The sequence below is a fragment of the Nilaparvata lugens genome, chromosome 5 (genome assembly GCF_014356525.2).
Source record: "Nilaparvata lugens isolate BPH chromosome 5, ASM1435652v1, whole genome shotgun sequence".
NCBI classification, from domain to species: Eukaryota; Metazoa; Arthropoda; class Insecta; order Hemiptera; family Delphacidae; genus Nilaparvata; species Nilaparvata lugens.
The window spans coordinates 11,996,866-12,020,640 of NC_052508.1; the positions used below are offsets into that span (position 1 = coordinate 11,996,866).

General features: G+C 34.8%; 1 protein-coding gene across 2 annotated transcripts in view; it reads right to left on the minus strand.

The window, feature by feature from the left end:
* LOC111058003 (phospholipase A1 VesT1.02) overlaps positions 1–23,775 on the minus strand; it is a 71,363-nt gene that overhangs the window by 40,529 nt on the left and 7,059 nt on the right. Inside the window, exon 1 of one of the 2 annotated variants that reach the window (XM_022345497.2) lies at positions 14,942–15,777. The exons of the other annotated variant lie outside the window; for it this stretch is intronic. Within the exon in view, the coding sequence (XP_022201189.1) occupies positions 14,942–15,053 (112 nt within the window). The 5' untranslated portion in view covers positions 15,054–15,777. Of the gene's footprint in view, positions 1–14,941; positions 15,778–23,775 lie in introns of those variants that run through there. 2 annotated transcript variants of the gene reach the window in all.

Here is a 23,775-nt window from a genome sequence, read left to right on the forward strand (position 1 = left end):
AGAAGAAGAAGAGAAGAAGAAGAAGAAGAAGAAGAAGAAGAAGAAGAAGAAGAAGAAGAAGAAGAAGAAGAAGAAGAAGAAGAAGAAGATGAAGATGAAGAAGAAGAAGAAGAAGAAGAAAGAAGAAGAAGAAGAAGAAGAAGAAGAAGAGGAAGAGGAAGATGATGATGATGATGATGATGATGATGATGTATCAAACTGATACATGTTTTAATGAATGGGAGAAGTAGTGGACCGAAGTTTTGCAAACATTAAATTTGATAACTTCTGAAGGGAATGTAAGGTTTGTAGATTTTGTAAGAATGAAGTTTTATAATTTCCTGTAGATATTCATTCAGCCCTCAGGCTCCCTCAATTATAGTGATCTAATACTTCGGACGTTCTCTAATATAAGGGGCGTTCACAGGTGTGCATTTTATTGACGGTTGAGAAATTCCTGTGAAAAGGTGAAGGTTTCAGATTGCAAGATGTGTTTTATTCAATGGTTGTGAATTGGAGGGTTGGAATTGATTGGAATCAAAAGAGTTGATTACTGATATGTTGATATGTTGATATGTTCTTCTTCTTCTTTAGCACTACAGCCCAATATGAGCTTTGGCCGCCTCCACTACAGCTCTCCACGCTTCTCGGTCCTCTGTTAATTGTCTCCATCCTCTATATCCCATTTTTTGGAGATCGTCTCTCACTTCATCTTCCCATCTTATTCTCGGCCTTCCTATCTTTCTTCTTGAATGTAGCCTCTCCTTGAATATTATTTTAGGCATTCTGTTCTCGTTCATTCTACAGATATGTCCAAACCATCTAAGCCGCTGTGCCTTTATAAATTTTACAATATTTCGGCCTTTTATCAATGCCTCGAGCTCTGAATTAGTTCTTCTCCTCCACTCCTCTCCTTCTTTAACTGGACCATAATCTTTCTTAGGATTTTCCTTTCAAAACGCCTAAATGGTTTTTGTCTTCTTTTGTTAACGTCCAAGATTCACAGCCGTATGTTACAACAGGTCGAATTAGGCTCTCATATATTTTAAGTTTCGTGTTTCTACATATGAGCCTGTTCTTCAAAAGTTTCATGTTACTGAAGTATGCTCTATTTCCAGCCAATACGCTTTGCTTTATGCTGTAACCCATCTTGTTCTCGTTATTTAGTTCAACCCCCAAGTAGCTGAAGTTCCTTACACCTTGAAAGATTTTATTTCCAATTCGGAGGTTTTGTGGAACTCTTCTTGCTTGACTACTTGATATTTTCATGTACCTCGTTTTTCTTTCATTCACTATCAAGCCAATCTTATTCGCCTCTCATTCTAGCAACAAATACGTTTCCTGTAGGACATCTTTCCTTCTTGCAATTATTGCTACATCGTCCGCATATGCACATACCTGATACATTCGGTGGAAAATATTTCCCCTGTCTAATCCTTCAATAGCTCTATGTAATGCAATATTGAATAGGATTGCAGATAGTCCATCGCCTTGTTTGACACCTATGTTGATATGTTGATATGTTGATATGTTGATATGTTGATATGTTGATATGTTGATGAATTCGAGGAACAAATAATACAGATGCTGATGAATGCTGATGAATACACGGTAACATGGATTATAAGTTATTTATCGAAATTCTGAAAAGAAATCGTTCAGGGTTGAAACGTTGTGACTAATTGTTTCTCTCTCACTCTCTCTCTCTCTTTCTCTAACTCTTTCCTGATAAAGGCAAATAATCAATCAATCAATCAAATCTCTCTCTCTCTCTCTCTCTCTCTCAACACTCGGGCGTGTGTTGATGGGAAGGATATTACTTGTATATCCTTCTTAGCGAATCGACAATTATTTGTTGAAACACCGCCGATTTATGAAGTTACAATTAAAAAATTAAAATTAAAATTTCATATTATCGTTATTATAATTGCATTCAATCTTTATTCTCATTGATTATTTTTTTATACTTTGTAAAATTCGTTGAATAATTAGCATTAGCGTCATTTAATGTAGATGTTAGAATTCAGCTTTGAACCTGACGAAAGCACTTTATTTAACCTTGAGCTCATAGAAAGTTCAAAAACGTCAAAGGAACAAATTATATAGAACTTATTGGAAATTTCTTTCTCTTTCTAACCATATTTCTCTTTATAACCATTGCTGGTTTTCTAGTGATTGACGTTTTTCAAATAATATATCGAAAAATTGATAACTCGAAAACAATGGTCGATATAATAAAATTTAACTGATCATTTTTTGTTGAAAATTCTATGTGTAATCTATGTTCTTCGATTGTTGAACCTTTCGTAGAACATTCTGTATATATTATGGATCACATAAATATCATATAAAATTGAAAATTAATATTAGAATAAAAATAAATTGAATTGGTTGAAACGACAAAGATTCAATGAATTTGATGACACAGGCGATCATTAGCTACAGTTCAAACAGAAAATGACTTTTGTAACTGGAAATGATTTGCATCCACGCATAGTTGGCACCAACTCACTGTAACGATGTAATTAACAATGACCATTGTAAGATGCTGCTGGTAGTGCAGGCATGAAGAGCGCAAGGAAATTGCTCAACTTGAAGAAAACATGATCATGAACTTAGTGCAACATTCATTTCAAACTGACAGGAAACCTCATTAGTATTAGCAACGCGTTCCGTTCAACCAACTCTGAAAGTAGGAATTAAATCTCACTAGCCTATAGCTACATATTTACGTGAGAGCGTAGGTTTGAAAGAGAGGGAGAGAGAGAGTGAAAAAAACATACGATGTGAATCTCAATATGGCTACATGTGTGTGTGGGAGAGAGAAGAGAGAGTAAAAAAGAGAGAGTGTGAGAGTGTGTAGTAAGTAGCCCTGATGAAGTTTTCCATTATTATGACAACAATAATGCAAGGTTACCAGGCTACTTGAACTAATTTGATTGAGCTATTTAAACGCAATCGGAATTTCACGTTTGTTTTGTAGTGCGATGAACTTATCAGAAAGTTAAAACAGAGACAAATGATTTCTACAAACGGTATCTTCACTCTATGGTTAAAACTTGAATAACTTTTTTGACCGGGCGAAGTGAGGTCTAAGATTCAAGTCGACGGTTTTGCATTTCTCTTTATGTCTATAAGTTCCGCATTTACGGCGAAACGCGGTAATAGATTTTCATGAAATTTGACAGGTATGTTCCTTTTTAAATTGCGCGTTGACGTATATACAAGGTTTTTTTGGAAATTTTGCATTTCAAGGATAATATAAAAGGAAAAGGAGCCTCCTTCATACGCCAATATTAGAGTAAAAATCAGACTATAGAATTATTCATCATAAACCAGCTGTCGAGTGGATTATAAATTGCATGCGATGGCGCATGCAATTCGATATCTCAATGTAACTTAGTGAAAAACAGCTTTTGTGTGGACTATTAATTGCATGCAGTGAGGCATTCAATTGATAGCTTGAAGTAGCATAGTATTTTCTCCCGACTTTTCTCTGCTTTCAACTCGGTAAGCTTGTGATGGCAGTAGCATAGCTGTTAACATCAAATTATTAGCATTGTCGATACAACAACCCAAACAGACATTAGTCGTTTCCACCGATATCACGCCGACACGACAGGACAGGACAGAATTTACTCTGATGGACAGTGCGATTACTGCGCGAGTTCTACTGTTCACAGAGCTACTAGTCTATGATCAAATTGAAGAGACTCAAGATACTGTCAGAAAATCTACTTTATTTTAATAAAAATTAAAAACATTCTCCATGATCGTTTAAAGGGGAATGCTGGTATAGAGAGATTCACTTTAAAGTGTCAGAATTCTTTATTAAAAACATCAATGCTTCCCATTTAATCAATTGTGACAGTTGTATGTGAATCTCGCCAGAGACAGTGAGTGACCTTTCAAGTATTTTTTTCTGTTTCTTTCCAGAATTATCAAAGCACTCAAGTCTCTTCATGTTGCAATGCTCTCAAATTTTAGAATAATTGTGTGGCCAGCTCAGCCATCAAATCCGATTGTAATTTCTTCATCCTCTGTTGTCCACATATTTTACTTTCGTCACTATTTTTGTAGTTTAATCTAATGGAAGAAACATAATGTCGTCTACTTTACTCTGTTATTCCCCTAACTTGAATTTCTTCACATCCTCTATACCGAGGTCCTATGCAGTGTTTGATTAGCAATGGTATTGCTATCATTGTCTATCATTCAACAAAGCAAATAGCGCTATCTCTTTCTCGCTTTGCTCTGATGCCAGATCGTCTTTAAACAATGTAGAATTTATAATTAACCAGCTTACCCGGCGAACTTCGTACCGCCAAAAAGTCAATATATCTCATGTCAGACTTTATTTGGTGAATCATGAAATTTATCTGACAATCAATATTTTTATCTACATCTCAATACGGACTTCCTATGTGCTTAAAACTACCGTTTTAATACCAGTAAACAATTTAATCACAGAGTGACGTGTTTATTACAGCTGGTAAGCTTAGATGCAAAATCATATTATCACAACATGATCTTCCCGTTCTACGTTAGCCGCTCGGCCGACAATTTCGAAAACATAGGTCTGTAAAATGGATCAATATATAATTATCATCAGCCCCTCTATTAGAATTTCTAGTCAGAAAATATCCCCAATATTCGCACAACATATTCTCAAAGTTTCATGCCGTTCTGTCAAGTAGTTTTCGAGTCTATAGGGAACAAACAAACATACATTCATTTTTATATATAGAGATTAACATAATATATAATCTTAACCATGAAAATTCATTATGAAATTACTGAGAAATATAATTTCTTGCTTAATAAAATATAATTGGTTATTTTAAACGAGAATGAACAGTTAATATTACATCAATAAACCTGTATCAGCTATATCGTCTATAGAAGGCATTGACAAGACAGAGGATCGGCAACGTTGTTTTCCTATCTTTCTCCACTGTCATTATAATGTGGACCTCACTATAGCTGCGATGAATTCATCAAGTTTCCTTGAATTCAAGATTTTTTAGCATTCGAATGGGTGATTTTGAAAGTTTAAAGTGAAGTTTACTTGAGTTCAAACTTTGACCTCAAAACTATAATAATTATTATCTAGTAAAAAACTTACGTTTTCTTGAAATTTCATAGTCTTCTTCCCACATCATACTTTCTTTAGCATCATACTCTTCTATTTGACTGTTTTCATATTCTACAAATTAATGTAAATAAATTCAATATTAATAACTATTATTAAACGAAAATCCTAATTGAATGCTGTAAATCACCCCGAAGACTTCTGCTATTGCAAATATTGACAACAGGGTAAACAGCTATATGGCAATATTTGCAGTAGCAGAGGTCTTCGAGGTGATTTACAGCATTTAATTGGGATTTTCGTTCAACAATAGTTGTTTTTATATACATTCCATATTGACTGACAACTGTTTTCATCTCATTATCCTATTTAGGTTCGTACGATCAAGATTCATCCAAAAAGTTCATTAAATCCAAAAGTCAAGAATTTTCAACATCTACTCGAATTGACAAAACTTGAAGAAGGGTTTACATTGGTGTAGTGGATTCAAGTTCATAGTCTTGTTAACTTGTACACTGAAGTAGATATGTGGGAGTCACAGTGGCCGCCATAAAACGTTATCAATTATGACCTCCCAAAGTTCAAAGAAAACAATCTTCAGTCATCTGTTTCACAGTGACCGTGAAAAGTACTTACTTATGACCTTCCAAAGTTAAAGTATATCTCTTTTTATACAAAATTTGTCACAGTTACTTTACATGCCTATCACTCGCTTTTCCTGTTTGTGTTATCGAAGGGAATCAATCAATGTGACCGTGAAGAGTAAGTTAATCACTTACTTATGGCCTCCCAAAGTTCAAAGAAAGTATTTTCCAGTTATCTCTTTCTATTCACAAATTATTACAGTCTCATGCCTATCACTCTCCTTCTCTGTTTGTGTTTTCAAAGAAAATCACTGTTACCGTGAAGAGTAATCACTGATAATGCGAATCACCGATAACTCGATGGCCTCCCAGAGGATTACCGGAGTTCACAGTGCCATAAAGTAATATATTATTATTATTATTAGAAGAGTACAATGTTATTATCTATAGAATATAATTTTATTTAAAGATTATTATCATCATCATAGATTATAGATTATTGTAAAGTAGAGATACCAAGATTTTTGTCCCTGACAGCCCTCCGTTACCGGAGTCCAATGTATAGAACCCCACCGATTAAATTATATTAAGTTCAGTTTTCCATTGCCAGACAAAATTTGATTCGCGTCGCGAATGGCGCTTCGTCACGGCCGCGAACTCGGTTCGCGCGCACGTCCAATGGACAGATGACCCCAATAATGGATGCACGTACATTAATGGACAAGGTCGCCGTTCGTGGACTCTCGTGATTCGGAATCAATTTTCTCGGACTCTGGTTTGCTCGACTTTGTAAGATTTGAAATTGGGTGATTTGGACTTGCATGCTATGTAATTGAGAAAGTATTATATGAGTGTCCTTTGCAGATGCTGATTGGTTGCTGGTTTTTCCATTCTTTCTTCTTTTTCCTTTCTCAACTTCTCCAGGAATTGAATATAAACTGAGCGATTCATTCATCAAGTAATATACATTCCTACTCCCTTCAAACGTAGAGTAGGCCTATTAAAATTACTTCACTTGTATGGGCTACGTTATCAAAATTAATATAAAAACATGTAGTATCCTTTTATTTGAAACCTTTTTTAACTTTAAAACATCTCCGACAACTAGTTTCGGCCTACTTTGGCCATTTTCAAGTTTAAATGCATTAGTTATTTGTATATCTAGAGTGAAAAGTACTATTTTTTCCCCTGAGGGGGAAATTTGAAGCCCGAGGCGAAGCTGAGGGCAACAATTTCCCTGAGGGAGAAAAAACATTTTTCACTCGTGATGTACACAACAGTTTTCCTCCATCTACATTTACAGAAACTCCAAATCAAATAATTTTAATATCTCACATTATTGATGACAATAATGTTTTATTTTGCATTTAAGCTTGATAATAAAGCCGAAACTAGTTGTTTGAAATGTTTAAAAGTTTCAAATGTTTTAAATAAAATGTACTTCATGTTTTTATTAAATTTGTCAATTTTAGTAGGCCTATTTAAAGTAGTAGTAATTTATTTATACTTTCAGCTCGTAGTATTCTTTATTCCCAATTCACAAATTCTGTCCTAATAAAACAAACCTGTATTCAATCATTCATTGTAAAATAGTTATTACTCAATACATTCTTCATTCATCATTTATCATCTTGCTGAACTGTGTGTCTTTTATTATTATAATATCGCTAGTGATTGTGAATATTGTGGATTAGAATAATTGGATTCTGATTTGATTTGGAACATGAATTAAAACATAAAATCGCACTTCAATCGTATGATTTGCAATAGAATGATTTGGAATCATCTTAGAATGAATTCAGAGTTTCTAGTACCGTTATTTTTTCAAATTATAGAATAATTTTGTATTCTTAACCTTCCGGCAGTCGCGCTGTTGTAAAAAGCACAACAGTGTCAGTTTTTTTTGCTGCACAAAACTATTGGATGGGGTGGTGTCAGTGAATGAGTCACCTATGCATTCTAAAACTTTCTCCCCATCACTCCACTGAGTTGCAGTATCAAATGAGCAGTGATTCAGTCTTTAGGTGCAATTTAGTCGCGACAGTGCATAAGTTGTACAGTGCAAAACATATAAGATAGTGAAAGATAGTGTGTGTATACGGGGACTGTAAACGAACAAATAACACAGAATTGATGGCTTTGCTTGGTGTACCTTATTGGGCTATGAAATGGTAATCATCCAAATTTTCATAGGCGTAAAATAATCCAAGAAGATGGAAAAAGTAATCATACAATTTTTACAGTAAACAGAGTACATAACACTTGGAAAATTGGATGTTGTAAAAGGTGCAACACGCGACTGCTCGTGTGATTGAGTAGGGCGCGACTACCGGAAGGTTAATCTATTATTTTATTAATTTAAAAAAGGCTTCTATAATTCTATTTTATAAATAAGACTTGGAATCAGTCGATTTGGACCTAAAAATTCGATGACAGAAAGTCATCTTTCGATTCGCTTATCTTTACTGTACGGTTTGACAGTACTCTTTTCCTTCTCATCACTTTGAAAAGCATGCAAATGTGATGGTGAAAACGATAGCTACACTGTACGCGTTAAATCTTTCAGTTTTTTTGCGGCTACAGATTTCTCCACGGGGTTTTCACTGTCAGTTTCATTGATAGCTATTATAGATGATGTCAACAAAATATTAGCTTATGGATCATCCTCTATAGCTCATGTATTATTCTACTGTGATATCGATAGAGGTTTTATTGAATTTTGCTAGTATGGTTGCTGCTGTTGCTAAGATTTCACCTGAAGCTTCTTACATATTTTGTCTCGTTAACTAGAACCTGTGAGGAGATGTAAATGAGAAATCGGTTTATGGTTTATTCAGATATCAATGTTTATTGTATCATCATTAAGAAATGTCCATTTATACAAGCATTAATAAACAGTATTCATATATTGTCAATACTGTATTACAATTACAATAAAATGTATAACATTATTCATAAAAATTACTTTAAATCACTTCATGACATGAAATTATTTATAAAATAATAACCATTCTTCATATCATGTCAATACTGTATTACAAGAAAATGTATTTGTCATTCATTATTGATGTACCAATTACTCATCACATATTGAAATTTCAGAACTTAGCACTGTTCTTTTGCCTTTATTTTCCTAGCCGAATCCTCCATCGCGTTGTCGACCAATCAGAAAAGAGAAGGCGGAGCGTAGCAGTGTGCTAGTGAAACTCGCTTGTCATGACTCTTAGCCATTGTTCTGTTGACATACTATATCTATATTCCTTTACTTAATCAATCTTAATGTATCTCGTCCAATTATTATATCTGTATAACATTAAGCATACATTTCTATGTTTTCAACTGTTCTAGAAAAATGGAATTAAGGCTTTCCTTCTCTTATGACAAGTTATATCGTATTCTTCATCCATTCTATCCAACAATCCTAATATTTCCATTAAAATTTGTCGTCCTGTAGACTCTCTAACTAATTCTCACTTATCTTATTTGGTGGTGGGCTACTGGGAAAGATGTTCTGATTATTCTTTCCTGAGAACGGACATCAAAGCTCCACCAACTATTTATGTAGATACAAAACAATATTAATTCACAATAATTCTAAATTGCATTCCTTTTCATACCATTTTGCAGTTCAATTATTAATTATTTCAGTTTATATTAAATAAATTCATTTGAAGCTCTGCTGTTTTGAAAGCTATTAAATTTTATTATAAAATTCTTAATCTTTTCCACTTTTATCCTCGATTTTTCTGTTACGCTCATCAGGAGCTATTCTTGAAAATAACTGCTGATGAAAGAAATTTAATTTCTCAAACCGTTAACGATAAAAAATGGTTTATTGATTCATTCCAAACTGCGATGTAACACACTAATTTGATCTTTTAAACAAAGACTTGCAGTCAATAATTATAGTGACTAATTTGTATCACATTTGTGACTCATTCAAATGATACACACAAGAATAATTTTATAAGTTACTGCATATCGTTGTTTAAAACATCAAAATCGTGTGTTTGAAATATTTACAAAAAATACCAACTTGATAAACCTCTTTCCGATATAATTGCATCAAAACGCTTCATAAACCTCCAATCCTTCAAGATAAATTCCTGAGAATAAATCCTCAAAGCATCTGTCAAATGTTTGTCGCATGTTATATAATATTATGAACAATAGGTGATATGTATTAGCTGAGACAAAAGAGTTAGCTCTTGGATTGACTCGATATTTGCATACAAAATCGTTAGCTTATGCCGGTTGGATAATATTTATTCCGTTTGGCACACCCATTTGATTCTCAGCCCAAAAGTTACCAACCAGCAGGTAGGGCGATCTAATCCAGCAACTGTAGGGGGCCTGCATACTTCATGAATATTTTAATAATATTGTAGGTGAGCTAATATTGGATTAGGTCCTGGAGTTCCCGAAAGAATTTGCTACTGGCGGGTGATGAATAGGTAAGTTAATGTTCAAGTAAAAATGCCCACATGAGCTTTTCGCTTGTACGAGCCCTAATACAGTAGATCACAAGTATCTAGAGTATAAACTCCCATCAAATATCTTGGGAAATCTACTTATTACAAGAATTCCCAAGTTTGTTTGAAAGTGCGTTGATGAATTGATGAGATGCTCAAACGTCCATGCCTCCGGCGAGATTCGAACCAACGAACAAGGCGGTGCTAGCAGACCGAAGTTTGTACGCTCCATACCACTAGACCAAAGATTGGAACAACAATGCAAATTTGCTACCAGCGTTTGGAAAACATCTAAGAGTTTGAAATGGAAGCTTCATAGTTTTTTATGGGGAAGAAAACTTCTCTATGCCAACACCCCCTTATAATAATTATTGGAAATTATCAACATACAATCTATTTAGTGATATAACTATTAATTTTGATAATACAGTTCGCTCGTCCATGACAATGTATTGTTACTTGTTTTATAATGATTGATAATATATTCTTATTTATTTTGAATTGTTTATGCAAGGGTTTGTATCCATAGCCTAATCTTCTCGTTACACACAACAAGTTAAGAAACACAAACTATATTTTAGTCTATGCGGGTTCCATTATTCACAATTATCATCATTATTTATTCACGGTACATGTGAAAAAATTAAAATTTCATTTTTCATCTCATTACAAAGTGACAAACTTCCTCCATCGATTTTCAACCGTCCTTCAACAAACACCCTTTGAATCCATCTGGAGAGTATTTCCATAACTCATATAAAATCTCATCACAAAGAGACTACTAACCACACGAAGCGCTTTTCATCCGTTTCCAGCCGAGTTGGCAGGGCAGAAAACTCTATTATGGAATAGAGCTGATTATAAGGCGATTCCCAAACGCCAACCCTATCAGCCTTATCGGAGAGCTTCCTGCCCTGCCGACTTGTCTGAAAATGCCTGAAAAACGCTTCGTGTGACTTGGCCCTGATATTTTGCATGCATCCAGAGTATAAAATCTAAGAAATTCAATCAAATTTCCTGAAAAATCTACTTAATACAAGGTGCGGCAGAAAGGATGAACGGTTTTCAAAAAAGTAATATGTCGTTACCTATGCATAAAAAACATTTATTTACAGAACAATATTCACATTATTTTACAATTTTAGAAAATTAATGTTTGAAAACAATATCTGACAGGTGACGGCCGTTTTCAGCAATGCACTTTACAAGCCGCTCTCGGAAGTTGGATTGTACTCTTTCTAACATTGCCCTGCCAATTGTTCGACTTCCTAACGAATTGCTCCCTTTAGTTCTTGAAGTGTACGTGGTTTATGCTGGTAAACACGTGACTTCAGGAAACCCCACAAGAAGTAGTCGCACATGGACAGGTCTGGAGAACGAGGAGGCCAATCAATGTCACCAAACCGAGAAATGATGCGACCACGAAAAACAGCCCGAATTGCTTCCATTGAATTTCTTGCTGTGTGAGCTGTCGCCCCGTCCTGCTGAAACCATATTTGCCGGATAGGAATACGTTTCCTTCTTAATTCAGGAAGGAAGAATTCAGTGAACATCTGTCTAAAACGTTCTGAGGTTACAGTTACAGTGGTCCCGTTGTCGTCTTCAAAAAAGTATGGACCAATAACAAATATACTGCTCACAGCACACCAAACTGTCACCTTGTGACTGTGTAATGGTCTCTCATGCATTAATTTTGGATTTTCATCTGACCAATAACGATAGTTCTGCTGATTAACGGTACCATTCAAATGAAAATGTGCTTCATCTGTCGTAAACAAAATGATGTTTTCATTTTGGTCAAATATGGCCTCCATTTCTCGAGCAAAATTCAGCCGCTTTACATAATCGCCAGGATTCAATTGTTGAACCATGGCCATTTTGTAGGGATGAAATCCTAGATCTTTATGTAAAATACGCCTTACTGACCGATCACTGATGTTCAGTTCAGAAGAATGTCTCCTAGCAGATCGATTAGGACTACGGAGTATGGCTTGCCGAACTCTTTCCACATTTTGTGGAGTGCGTACAGTGCGATGAGCCCCTGGTGGTCGTTTATTAATTACTGTTCCTACTGAACGAAATTATTTTACCCAACGTAAAATGGTGTTACGAGTGGGTACATTTTCATTTCTCGCAAGATTGAAATGACGACGAAACTCGCGCTGAACTGTAATGATACTCTCATTATTACGCACAAAACTGTCGTAAGTAAACACACGATGTTGCACATTCCACGAATCCATGATGCCGATTAAACAATGACTAGAAAAAATGGTATGATCTACCGAACACATGTTCACTTCAGCTGGCCCAATCCGACTACCCAAATCAGAATACTATCTGTTCTAAAAACATCCACCCTTCCTGCCACACCCAGTACAAGTATTCCTAAATTTGTTTGAAACTTCGACATAGCTTTTCCATCATTCAAGAAGACTCAATATTGGACTATATTAGAGTATTATATTGGACTCTTGGACGACTAGATTTGACATTCCCAACGAGTCTCTTGTCGAATTAAATATGGATGAATCATTTGTTGAATAATGCTACATGTTTAGACTGTTCCAAACTCTATCCACTTGATTGGATTCGTAGTTAATTGAAGTGAGTATACAAACGGTTCTATCGATTTCAAATTATAATTTTACTCTGTTGTTGACAGAAATCTATGGAAGATTGCTTCTCTCTATCTACGATCATAGCTCATATAAATTTAAACTCACAATTAAAAACTTTCAATTACCCTTTATTCCATCTTCAACAATACTCTTGTCCCAACTCTTTTCAAGTCGAGCTGTTTTCGAGAGAGAAGTTATTCTTTCAATTATCAATATCGGGGCACCGAGCTTTGCCAATACCTACTATTACTTCAGGCCCCACAACCAATACCTACTACTACATGTAGTAGTAGGTATTGCCACAACTGATCTCTAATAAACTATGACGTCATCACATGTAGATCATCGATGATCTACTGGCGGTAAGCAAGCGAAATAAGGGCGCTGATGCTTGTTATCGCATCTGATATGGTAATCAACAAAATTGGAATTACAAATTCAATTTTCACGGTGTTCCATTTTAATGAATATGGTTTGTTTATCATTCTTCTAATATTTGTTTGTGAAAAGTAATAATGAATTTGGGGTTTTAAATCATTGGGATACTGCTGTGTACCTAATTGTTGCGGGAATTATAACAAGATTCCAAAAGTTTCCGTACGGTTTTAAAGTTTAAAACGGCTTTTTTACTTTTTCAAAAGATGATACTTTGAAACGAAAATGGATACGAGCGATAAGAAGAAAGAGCTTCAATTCTACAAAACAACGGTTTACATGAAGTGTAGAAGAACAGTGTAAATAAAGTGTGAGTGGAAAATTTAATTAAAGTGTGAAAGAACAGTGTAAATAAAATGTGAAATAACAGTGTAATTAGAGTGTGGAAGAACAGTGTGAATAAAGTGTGTGAAAGAACTTTTGAATTAATAAATTTAAAAGTAAATGCAAAGTGTTGGAACTGCCCATAACATCATAATATTAAAGGTTTTACCTAACTGAAAAACATCTCCTGATGGGTTTCTTTGTACTACAGATCAATTGTGATCAAGTTTGTGGGAGCCTCTTTCCTAAAAAAGAGTTAGGAAATTTGGTTTATCTTTGATTTACCTCTCCTTCGACTCTGATACAGGCTATTATTAAGTATTTTTGGTTGAGATGAATTTATCAATAGCTCTATCACTGAATCGAGTAGGCCTATGTCTACCAATCTGAAAATATGGATAAATTATTGCATTTGTGGAATAAAGTGTTTTTATTTCAATAAAATTTCTATTTATTAAAATACAAGTGTCTTTAATTTGAAATTCAGATAGTATTCCATCCAATAAAAATTGATACAGTAACAAAAGTTACATTGATAAGCTAGTAGAAACTACTACGATCTAGGAAGAATCAATCTACATGTTATGACGTCATTAATTAGTTGTGGGGCCTGAAGTAATAGTAGGTATTGGCTTTGCTCGTTATTTTTATTTATCGATAAACAGAACACAATTCTCTAAAATTATCGTGTTTATATGCCACAGCTGGCTAAACGTCATCTTATGAATTTCGGGAATGCGATATTTTGATTATTCACATACTCACTCGCTCACTCACTTTTTTTACTATTCACAGCTGTTTCAGTCAAGGATGAATTATCCTAATAATGTCGTTCAGCGAGTTTTCCCAAGGATGAGACCTAGTGCAATCAAATTGTTATATCATAAACCTTCTATGTTCCAAATTTCGTGAGAATCGTTAGAGCAGTTTTCGAGATCCGTTGAACATAAATATATACCCATATAACCATATAACCACATAACCAGATAACCAGATAACCACATAACCATATAAATATATATAGATATACATATATACAGAAATTGCTCGCTTAATATAATAGGATTAAAAGAAAATACAAATTGAATGCTGTAAATCACCCTCAAGAGTTATGCTACTGCAAATATTGACAACAGGGTAAACAGCTAGATGGAAATTCGATGAGAGCTACTACACAAAAATTTCTTATCAGATCAGGTATCGAACCCGGTACCTCCTAATTGTAGTCAAGAATGCTTACCCTTACACCAATTATTTTTCATTGTGTGTTTTAATTATCAGTAGCCCTAGAAGTTTAAGTGCATATAAATTAATTGTACAGTAGTAGAATATCAATCAAATGTAGTATTAATTGATTAATTGTAAATAATGCCACATTTGATCCCAACGAGCCATCTTTTCTTTTGATAACAGATACAACAAATAACAGCTTACCAATTAGGAAGTCAGCCTGATTGATGAAATCATAGGTGAAGTGCATTATGTTGAAGAGTAGCATTGGCAGGATACGCCGTCGACGACGTCTTTGCCAACCTCTCAGTATCATCCTAGCGACGCTCTATTTTGTACCAACAATATGCACTACTCTTTAGTCTAATCTCAGCAATATAGCATTTCACAAACAATATTGTCCCAACAATAATTGTACACCTTTGTACAAACAGTTGGTACTCTCGCGTTATGGATCAGCAGCAACAGCAATGGTGCCGTTTATATACTTTATACAAACAATTGCACTTCTCTTCAGTCCAGTCTCAGCAATAGCGTTGTACAAACAATATTGTCCCAACAAGAATTATTGCACACTTTTTCACAAACAGTTAGTACTTTTGTGTTACAAATCAGCAATGATAAAAGGTACACTTTGTACAAACATTGTTCAGATTGTAGGCTACCTGAAATTGCACTTTTCAGTTCTTGAACATCAGCAGTAACAGCAAGGCACTACTTGATACTAACAAGGACTTGGTAAAAACAATTATTTTACTCTTCAGTCAAAAAGCAGCCACATAATTGTACAAGTGTACTGAGTGTGTTCTAAGTTAATTCTTCAGAGTATAGAACTTTTCATACTTCACCCTGCAGCATCATATAGTGGAAAACTATCAGTTTAATCCAAAGCACAAGTGCACCCTTCAGTTCTAGATTATTTGGAGCAATAGCTTATTGTACATACAATTCTATCAACTGTTTTACAACTAAACAATGATTGTCTAGCCGGAGAAATTGTTGAGCTCTTCAATTTGGTTGTATAGCCGGAAAAAAAACATTCTCTACTGTCCTATAGCAGGAGACGTAGTAAAAACACTTTGTAAAAATATTTGTAGGCCTCCTCGATCGTGCAACAATTGTACAAACCACTTAACAAAGTGGTTACACTTTAACAAAGATTTACAAGGATAACAAAGGTTGTCAACCACTTTACAAAGATTGTACGAGTCAGTGAAGAGTCCTTGTCAATTGGCATCCACCTTTTGAGTCCTGAAATAGTAGCTACAGCAGCATTAGGTCTTATAAGAAAACCAAAGTGTTGTTTTACAAAGAGTTGTTTATACAAACACTCTTTACAAGCGATTGTAGGTCTTTCCTAGTGTGGAGAGAATTTTATCAGATGTGATCACTTGAGTCAAAAAAAGCAGTAGCATTAATTTTGGTAATAACAATTATCACTTGACAAGAGAATTTGTCTCTCTAATTTGAACAATTTTACAAAAAAATCAAATTTAGAGTCTTGGAACAGAAGCAGCGTTTGATGATAACTATAGTTCACACTAGTTCACAAACAGTTGTATAAAAACAATTAATATTGTCGCCTACTTTTGAGAATCCCCCACAATATTGTTCACATGTTATTGTCCTTTTGAGAACTGAACGATAATTAACAATAATATTGTAGGGCACTTTTGAGAACCCCAACTATGAAACAATTGTTCGTTTTGTCCTTTTCAGAACTAGACGATACGCGACAATAATAATGTAGGGTACTTTTGAGAACCCCAACTATGAAACAATTGTTCGAATTGTCCTTTTGAGAACTAAACGATAAGTAACAATAATATTGTAGGGCACTTTCGAGAACCCCAACTATGAAACAATTGTTCGAATTGTCCTTTTGAGAACTAGACGATAAGTAACAATAATATTGTAGGGTACTTTTGAGAATCCTCAACTATGAAACAATTGTTCGAATAATATTGTTTGTTTGATAAACTAAACGATAAGTGACACAACAGACGCCTGATTCCACCGCACGCGACTCATGTCTCAGAGACTACCGCGTCACTCGACCGATCACCCATCACTGACTGACACTGACTTACTGACTCAGTCACTGACGGTCACTGCCTTCCCTCTCCGCTCACTGACATCTTATCAGCGTTTGCGAAACGGCGCGCCATCTCTCACACTTCCTTCCGACCGATTTGAGCGCGCCTTTTCTTCTCTTCTTTTCTTCTCCTTCACCGCATCTTTTTTGTCTCATCGTCATATTTTCATGTTTATTTTGTTTGATGATTGTTAGCTTGTTGCTTATTGATTTTTGCTTGTTGCTTCTGGCTCTCTGATATTCACTTGTTAAACTCAGCTGTTTGTTAACAGACTCTGTTAAACCACAGATGAAAGAAACACTACTTTATGCTTCTTCCGTGGTTAAACTCAGCTGAGTTCTTTGATATTCAGTTCATGTTAAACTCTAATATAACATGATTTTCAATGTTTCTTTGATTTTCAGCTGTGATAGTGGCATCTATTCGTCGTCATCCCTTCCCTTGTATTCTCCTTCTTGTTTTTTCCTCCTATTTATCTTGTTTCCTTCTTCTTCTAATCGTCTTCAATCGTTTTTCCCCTTATTCGTATTGTTTTCTTCCTCTTCACCATCTTCTTCTCATCTTCTCATTTCTTTCCTCCTAAATATTCCTCTATGTTTGTTTGTTTCTCTGACTTCTATCATACCTAATCCTCATCTAATTCTTTCCTAACCAATTTATAAATCATTATGCATATGAATTCATACCATTTCTTTTCATGTTGCCCATCTAATTATTCTACTTATGAGTGCTCCAACTTCATGAACATCTACTCCACTTTTTCTCCCAATCCTATGGTAATACAGTCATTGAATCTTTCTTCTGCTCTTATTTTTCCCAAGTACGCTCAATTTCCTTCTAGTTCTCCTCGTTGTCTTTCATTCCTCTCTCTTATATTTCATTCAAATCCTTTTCTCTACTTGTGATATTTTAGAGAACGTTCAATAAAGGCAATTATCTATATATCTCTGATCTTTGGTAGAGAGTTAGTGGGAAGGATACTTCAAATATTTTTTTCGAAGAATGGACAATTGATATGTCCAAAGCTCCGCCAATTTATGTAGATGCATAACAATATAATTATCTATAGTTATTATATTACAAATTACTTTTTCATATCATATACAGTTCAATAATTATTTTCTTAGTCTATATTATGTAAATTCATCGATAATTTTGCTGTATTGTAAGCTATTGTATATAAGTGCCAGTATATATTGTAATCTACATAAATAAAGTACTCAATCAATCAATCAATCTCTCTCCCATCATCATCACCACCCTTCCTTTGCCATCTCTTTTCAACGTAACTCTATTCACCTTCTCCTTCTCGTATATATCTTCGTCTCCACAATCAATTTTCCTTCTCTCTCTTCCCTCATTATCCCCTTCTTCTTCTTCTTCTTCTTCTTCTTCTTCTTCTTCTTCTTCTTCTTCATCTTCATCTTCATCTTCATCTTCATTTTCATCTTCAGCTTCATCTTCATCGTCATACCATTTCCTCTCTGTTTCTTCATCAATTTATCTTCATCTTCATCTTCATCTTCATTTTCATCTTCATCTTCATCTTCATCTTAATCTTCATCTTCATCTTCATCTTCATCTTCATCTTCATCTTCATCTTCTTACCATTTCCCCTCTGTTCCTTCATCAATCTGGGCCTATCTTCTTCTTCTTCTTGATCTTCATCTTCATCTTCATCTTCTTACCATTTCCTCTCTGTTCCTTTATCAATCTATCAATCTCCTCTCCTGAATCATTCTCATCTTTATCAAACATTATCCTTCTTATTCAATTTATCTCCTTCGTATTCAATTCAATTCTTCTCTTCTTCTCCTTTCTTTCTCCTTCCTCTCCTCTCTCGCAGCATCCTCTCATCGAGGCCACTACTTCTCTCGTGCAGCGGTGACCTTGACAGCGCAGCTGTGAGATTTTCGCGCCTCTTCTCACGTCAACAGCAGCGGCTAACGGTGCACTGAACAGCTGACTGCTTTCACGCTACGCCGCGTCCTTCCACAACAAATAAACTCACTGCAATGCGTTTTGTTCACACGCCTCTACTACTTCACAAACTATCCATTCACATTTGTTATGATCAATTGTGTTCACGTGCATGTACACAGAGAATAAAATGTTATTACAAATGATGAAGTTCCTGAAGTATTTCCTGTGTCCTTGAAAACGAAATGTGTTGAAAATAGCTCTTCAATCTTTCACCAATAAAATATAAAATATATAATATTACAGATGAAAATAAATTGGAAGTTGCATTTGTTCAAATGGTTATTAATGAATAATTATTTTTAGACGGAAATCCCAATTAAATGCTGTAAATCACCCCGAAGACTTCTGCTACTGCAAATATTGACAACAGGGTGAAAAGCAAAGAATATGAGATTCTGTGTAATTCATTATACCATCTATTGACAATCAACAATTATGGAAATTCGATGAGCGTAACTATACAAAAATTATTTGTCAGCCCGGGAATTCGCTCATCGAGTTTCCATATTACTGTTTACCCTATTGTCAATATTTGCAGTAGCAGAAGTCTTCGGGGTGATTTACAGCATTTAATTGGGATTTTCGTTTAATAATAAATATAATATGTTATATTCATGAGAATTTTGTTATATTCAATACTTGATCATTATTAATTACTAGCATGTGACCCATGCTCCGCAAGGATTTGATTAAAGCACTTGACAAACAGAAAACCTAAAGAACTGAAAATACGCCTATAACCATCCTTGGTAAATCAAGAATCGTCATGCAAAATTTTATGTTAATCACTTCAGTAGTTCAGACATGATGATGTGTCATCCGTGAATTTCCTATCCCGTTCGGGTATAAGCCAATTCTTTCCTTCATTATATTATAGACTATTCCTTTACCACGCTATTCTCAAATAATACAGTCGTAGGTCATACAATTTTGAAGTTCTGCTGTCAGTCTGACTGGTTGTGGGTTCGAGTCCCATCAAGTAAATGAGATTTTGTCTGATGCCATACGATAAGTCGAGCACAAACAAAACAAAAGTTTATCTATGATGTTTTCAGCGAAGAAATAATATTATTGAAAATGAGAGCCCGTCAAGTCAAGTGATTAAAGATTCATCATAATTGACTATTTTACAGTCTTTTCAAAGAAAGATAGTTTGGTAGCTCAAAGGAGAGTGAATCATAACGGAGATAAACGAATTTCCTATTCGTTTGGATATTAGCAAATTCTATGAGCATATTCTATTCTCTCTGATGATAGAGAGAGAAAGAGTGACAGAGAAAAAGTGAAGGAGAGAGTACGTTAGCGAGTGAGAGAGAAGAAGATTGTGGAAGGGGGAGTACTATAAGTAAGAACAGTTAATTTGGAGGTTGCTTGAAATTGAAAGGCTGCACACGAATCATGCATGAATTGAATGAACAATGAATCCTTGACGGTCAGTTTTCCAATGATGCGTTGAAAATCAGAGCTTCGAGCGGAAATGTCTGTATCATTACAATTTCACCTGAAGGTCCTGTAGTGGGAGAATCTTGAAACTAGTGATTTCTCGAAATTAGCCTATAGTGAGGTGCACGTTATTATAATAGCAGTGTTTGATTAGCAATGGTATGCTATCTTTGTCTATCATTCAACACAGCGGATAGCGCTATCTCTTCCTCGCTTTGCTCTGTTGCCAGATCGTCTTATAACAATGTAGAATTAATAATTAATTAACAAAAAATGTAATCTTAATTATGAAAATTCATTATGAGATTATTGAAAAATAAAATTTATTTCTTAATAAAATATAATTGATTATTTTAAACGAGAATGAACCGTTAATATTACATCAATAAACCTGTATCAGTTACCTTTTATAGAATGCAGTGACAATACAGAGGATCGGCAACGTTTTTATCCTATCTTTCTCCACTGCCATTATAACGTGGACCTCATTATGGGAGAACAGTATGAGTGATGATTAACTTGAAAAGTTTGATTACAGGAGATTCTAGAGTTTTAGTGATTTTTAGTGGATTCAAAGTGTTTTTTGGAGATTGATGAAATGATTCATCAACCGAAATTTGCTAATAGTACGGTAATAAAAATAATTATTGACAGCGTGACAATTACAAGAGTCTTCATTCAATAAGGCTACAGTGAGGTCCTAAAGTATTGGTGTTGCTATCCTTGTATATCATCCTTGTATCATATTTGTATCATCTTTGTATCATCCTTGTATCATCGTTGTATAATCTCCGTATCATCTCTGTATCATCTTCACATAGTGAGGTCCAAGTTATAATGGCAGTATTTGATTAACATTGGTGTTTCTATACTTGTCTATCGTTCGATAAAGAAAATATCACTATCATTTTCTAGCTCTACTGTAGGATTTGACAATATATGTGTGTATTTATTTCATTAGCAGATAGCACTACCTTTTTTAGCTCTACAACTGTAGGATTTGTCAATATATGTGTGTTTTTATTATTTTCATTAGCTCTACAACGTTGCCAGATCGTTTTTCAACAATGAAGAAATATAATCAATTAACAGAATTATTTATTCTTCATTTATGTAATCATTGAAAAATATTTTTTCTTGACGAATAAAATTTAATTAATAATTGCATCTTCTATCTATATATATAAAAGCGAAATGGCACTCACTCACTAACTGACTGACTGAGTGACACACTCACTCACTCACTCACTCACTCGCAGAACTAAAAATCTACCGGACCTTCAGTTGGCCCTTTAGAGGCGCACTAAGAAATCTTTTGGCAATATTTTAACTCTAAGGGTGGTTTTTAAGGGTTTACAGTTCGTCTTTTAACATGTATATTCTTCTCCTTATTCTCTCGATTATAATTTAAAAATGTCCAAACCATAATATAGAACTATAATCTAGAGAGAGTACCTCTTCGAAACAGTTGTTAACTGGTAACTAAATTAATAATTTTGTCAGGTTGGCATTAAGTTGAGTTGACTTTGTTAGGTTGGCACCAAGTTGAAGATTGAAATGCATTTAACGCGGAAAAATTGATTGGGCACTGCTACTTCAATCAGAGCTATTCTTGGGAATATTATATTACTAGCCGTCAGGCTCGCTTCGCTCGCCATATCCGTTTAGCCAGACGTTTAGTCTGGACCCCCGACTGGATCGTCCTAACATATGATAAAAATGCTCAAATGAAAAATGCAGCGAAAAAAGCGAAGCGAGCCTGCTGATCTCATTCTTGGACGATCCAGTCGGGGGTCCAGGGGGCGGAGCCCCCTGGCTAGACGGATACGGCGAGCGAAGCGATCCTGACGGCTAGTACAGTTATAATATTGCATCTGATATACCGGTATCAGCTATCTTCTATACAAGACAGTGGCAAGGCAGAGAATCGGCAACGCCGTTTTCCAATCTTTCTTCACTGCCATTTCAACATGGACCTCACTGTAATAGGTAAGACCAATGTACCTAGAATACTTTCTAGTACCTTGGGTAATACCTTTTATTCACTATCCAATTCACAAAAAATCATCTCAAAATTGTGAAGTAAGAATAAATTATCTTCAATTATTATTTGTATTATTATCCTCAATGAAATACATCCATATCAGAGCACATAACTATTGTCTTTTTTCTTTAGGGCTACTTTTAATGTAAATAAAAATATGAATCTGAGTACCCTTATAATTATTTCGTCACGACATGTTTCGGCTACTAATAGCTGGAGCATGTAGTGACAAAATAATTTAAAAGGGTACTAGGATTAATATCTTTATTCACATAACTACTATTTTTTCATTTATTCATTTGATAGAGCAAAGAATACAATAGTCGGAAAAGAAAAAACAGGCTATTGCCCAAAACTTCTCCAATTTTTTATTTTGTCTTAAATTGTCCAAATATTATGTCTATTTAGAGAGAAAAAACAGGCTTGATATAGCACAGATGGGTTCCCTCTCCAATTTTGATAAAAAATATGTGAGACAGATTACGTAGAGAAAAAGAACATAAATATCAGGTTTGATACAAAACAGTTGGATGGGCTTGGATCCCCTATCGAAATTTGATAAACAATTGAGACAGATTATACAAATCCTTCATTTTGATTATTATACTTGCTTGCTAACCTGTTACAATACTATTCTACTTGAGTAGAAGGATGCTCAATCAGCTGATCTGCATACAATCAACTGCCTGATTGGGACGTGGGCGAGTATACAACATGAAGACACAGCCCCACATTCCTTTCTTATATGATGGGAAGTAGTCCAAACTATTACCTACTCTCTTTAATCATATTGACACATGCGAATTTCGATAGTCACGTTTTATTCTTATGCAAGTATCCCACACTAGAGCTGAGTTTTCAGTTGAGGATTTCCCTGACTAGATGTAAGCTTATGTGTTTATGATTGATGAACTTATAATTGGTTATTTACGAGTTGTCAACGTCAATGATTATGTTGTCAAGATGAATCACTCAATTTTCCATAATCTACTCACATGATTATTGAGTAGTATTTTGAGTTCCACGTTATAATGGCAGTGGAGGAAGATAGGAGAACAGCGTTGCCGAATTTCTTCCTTGCCAATGCCTTCTATAGAGAATAGCTAGTAGCTAATGTTGTTAAGTTGAATCACTCCATTTTCCATAATATATTCACATAAATTATTGAGTTGCATACGTGAAGTCCATGTTATTATAATAGTAGTGGATAAAGATAGCAGAACAGTGTTACCGATTCTTGGCCTTGCTCCTGTCTTCTATAGAGTATAGCTGATACCAGTATATCTGATGGAATATTAACTTCTTTCTTGTTAAAAATAATCATAGACTATTTTATTCGCCGCTATCCTTGACTTTGAAACTCCTGAGATGCCAAACTCACTTCCGACTACTTTTGACAATTGAAAAAACTATTTCAATTATTTCTGAAATACTTTCTCGCTTTCACCACCCACTTATCTTTTGAAACAAAA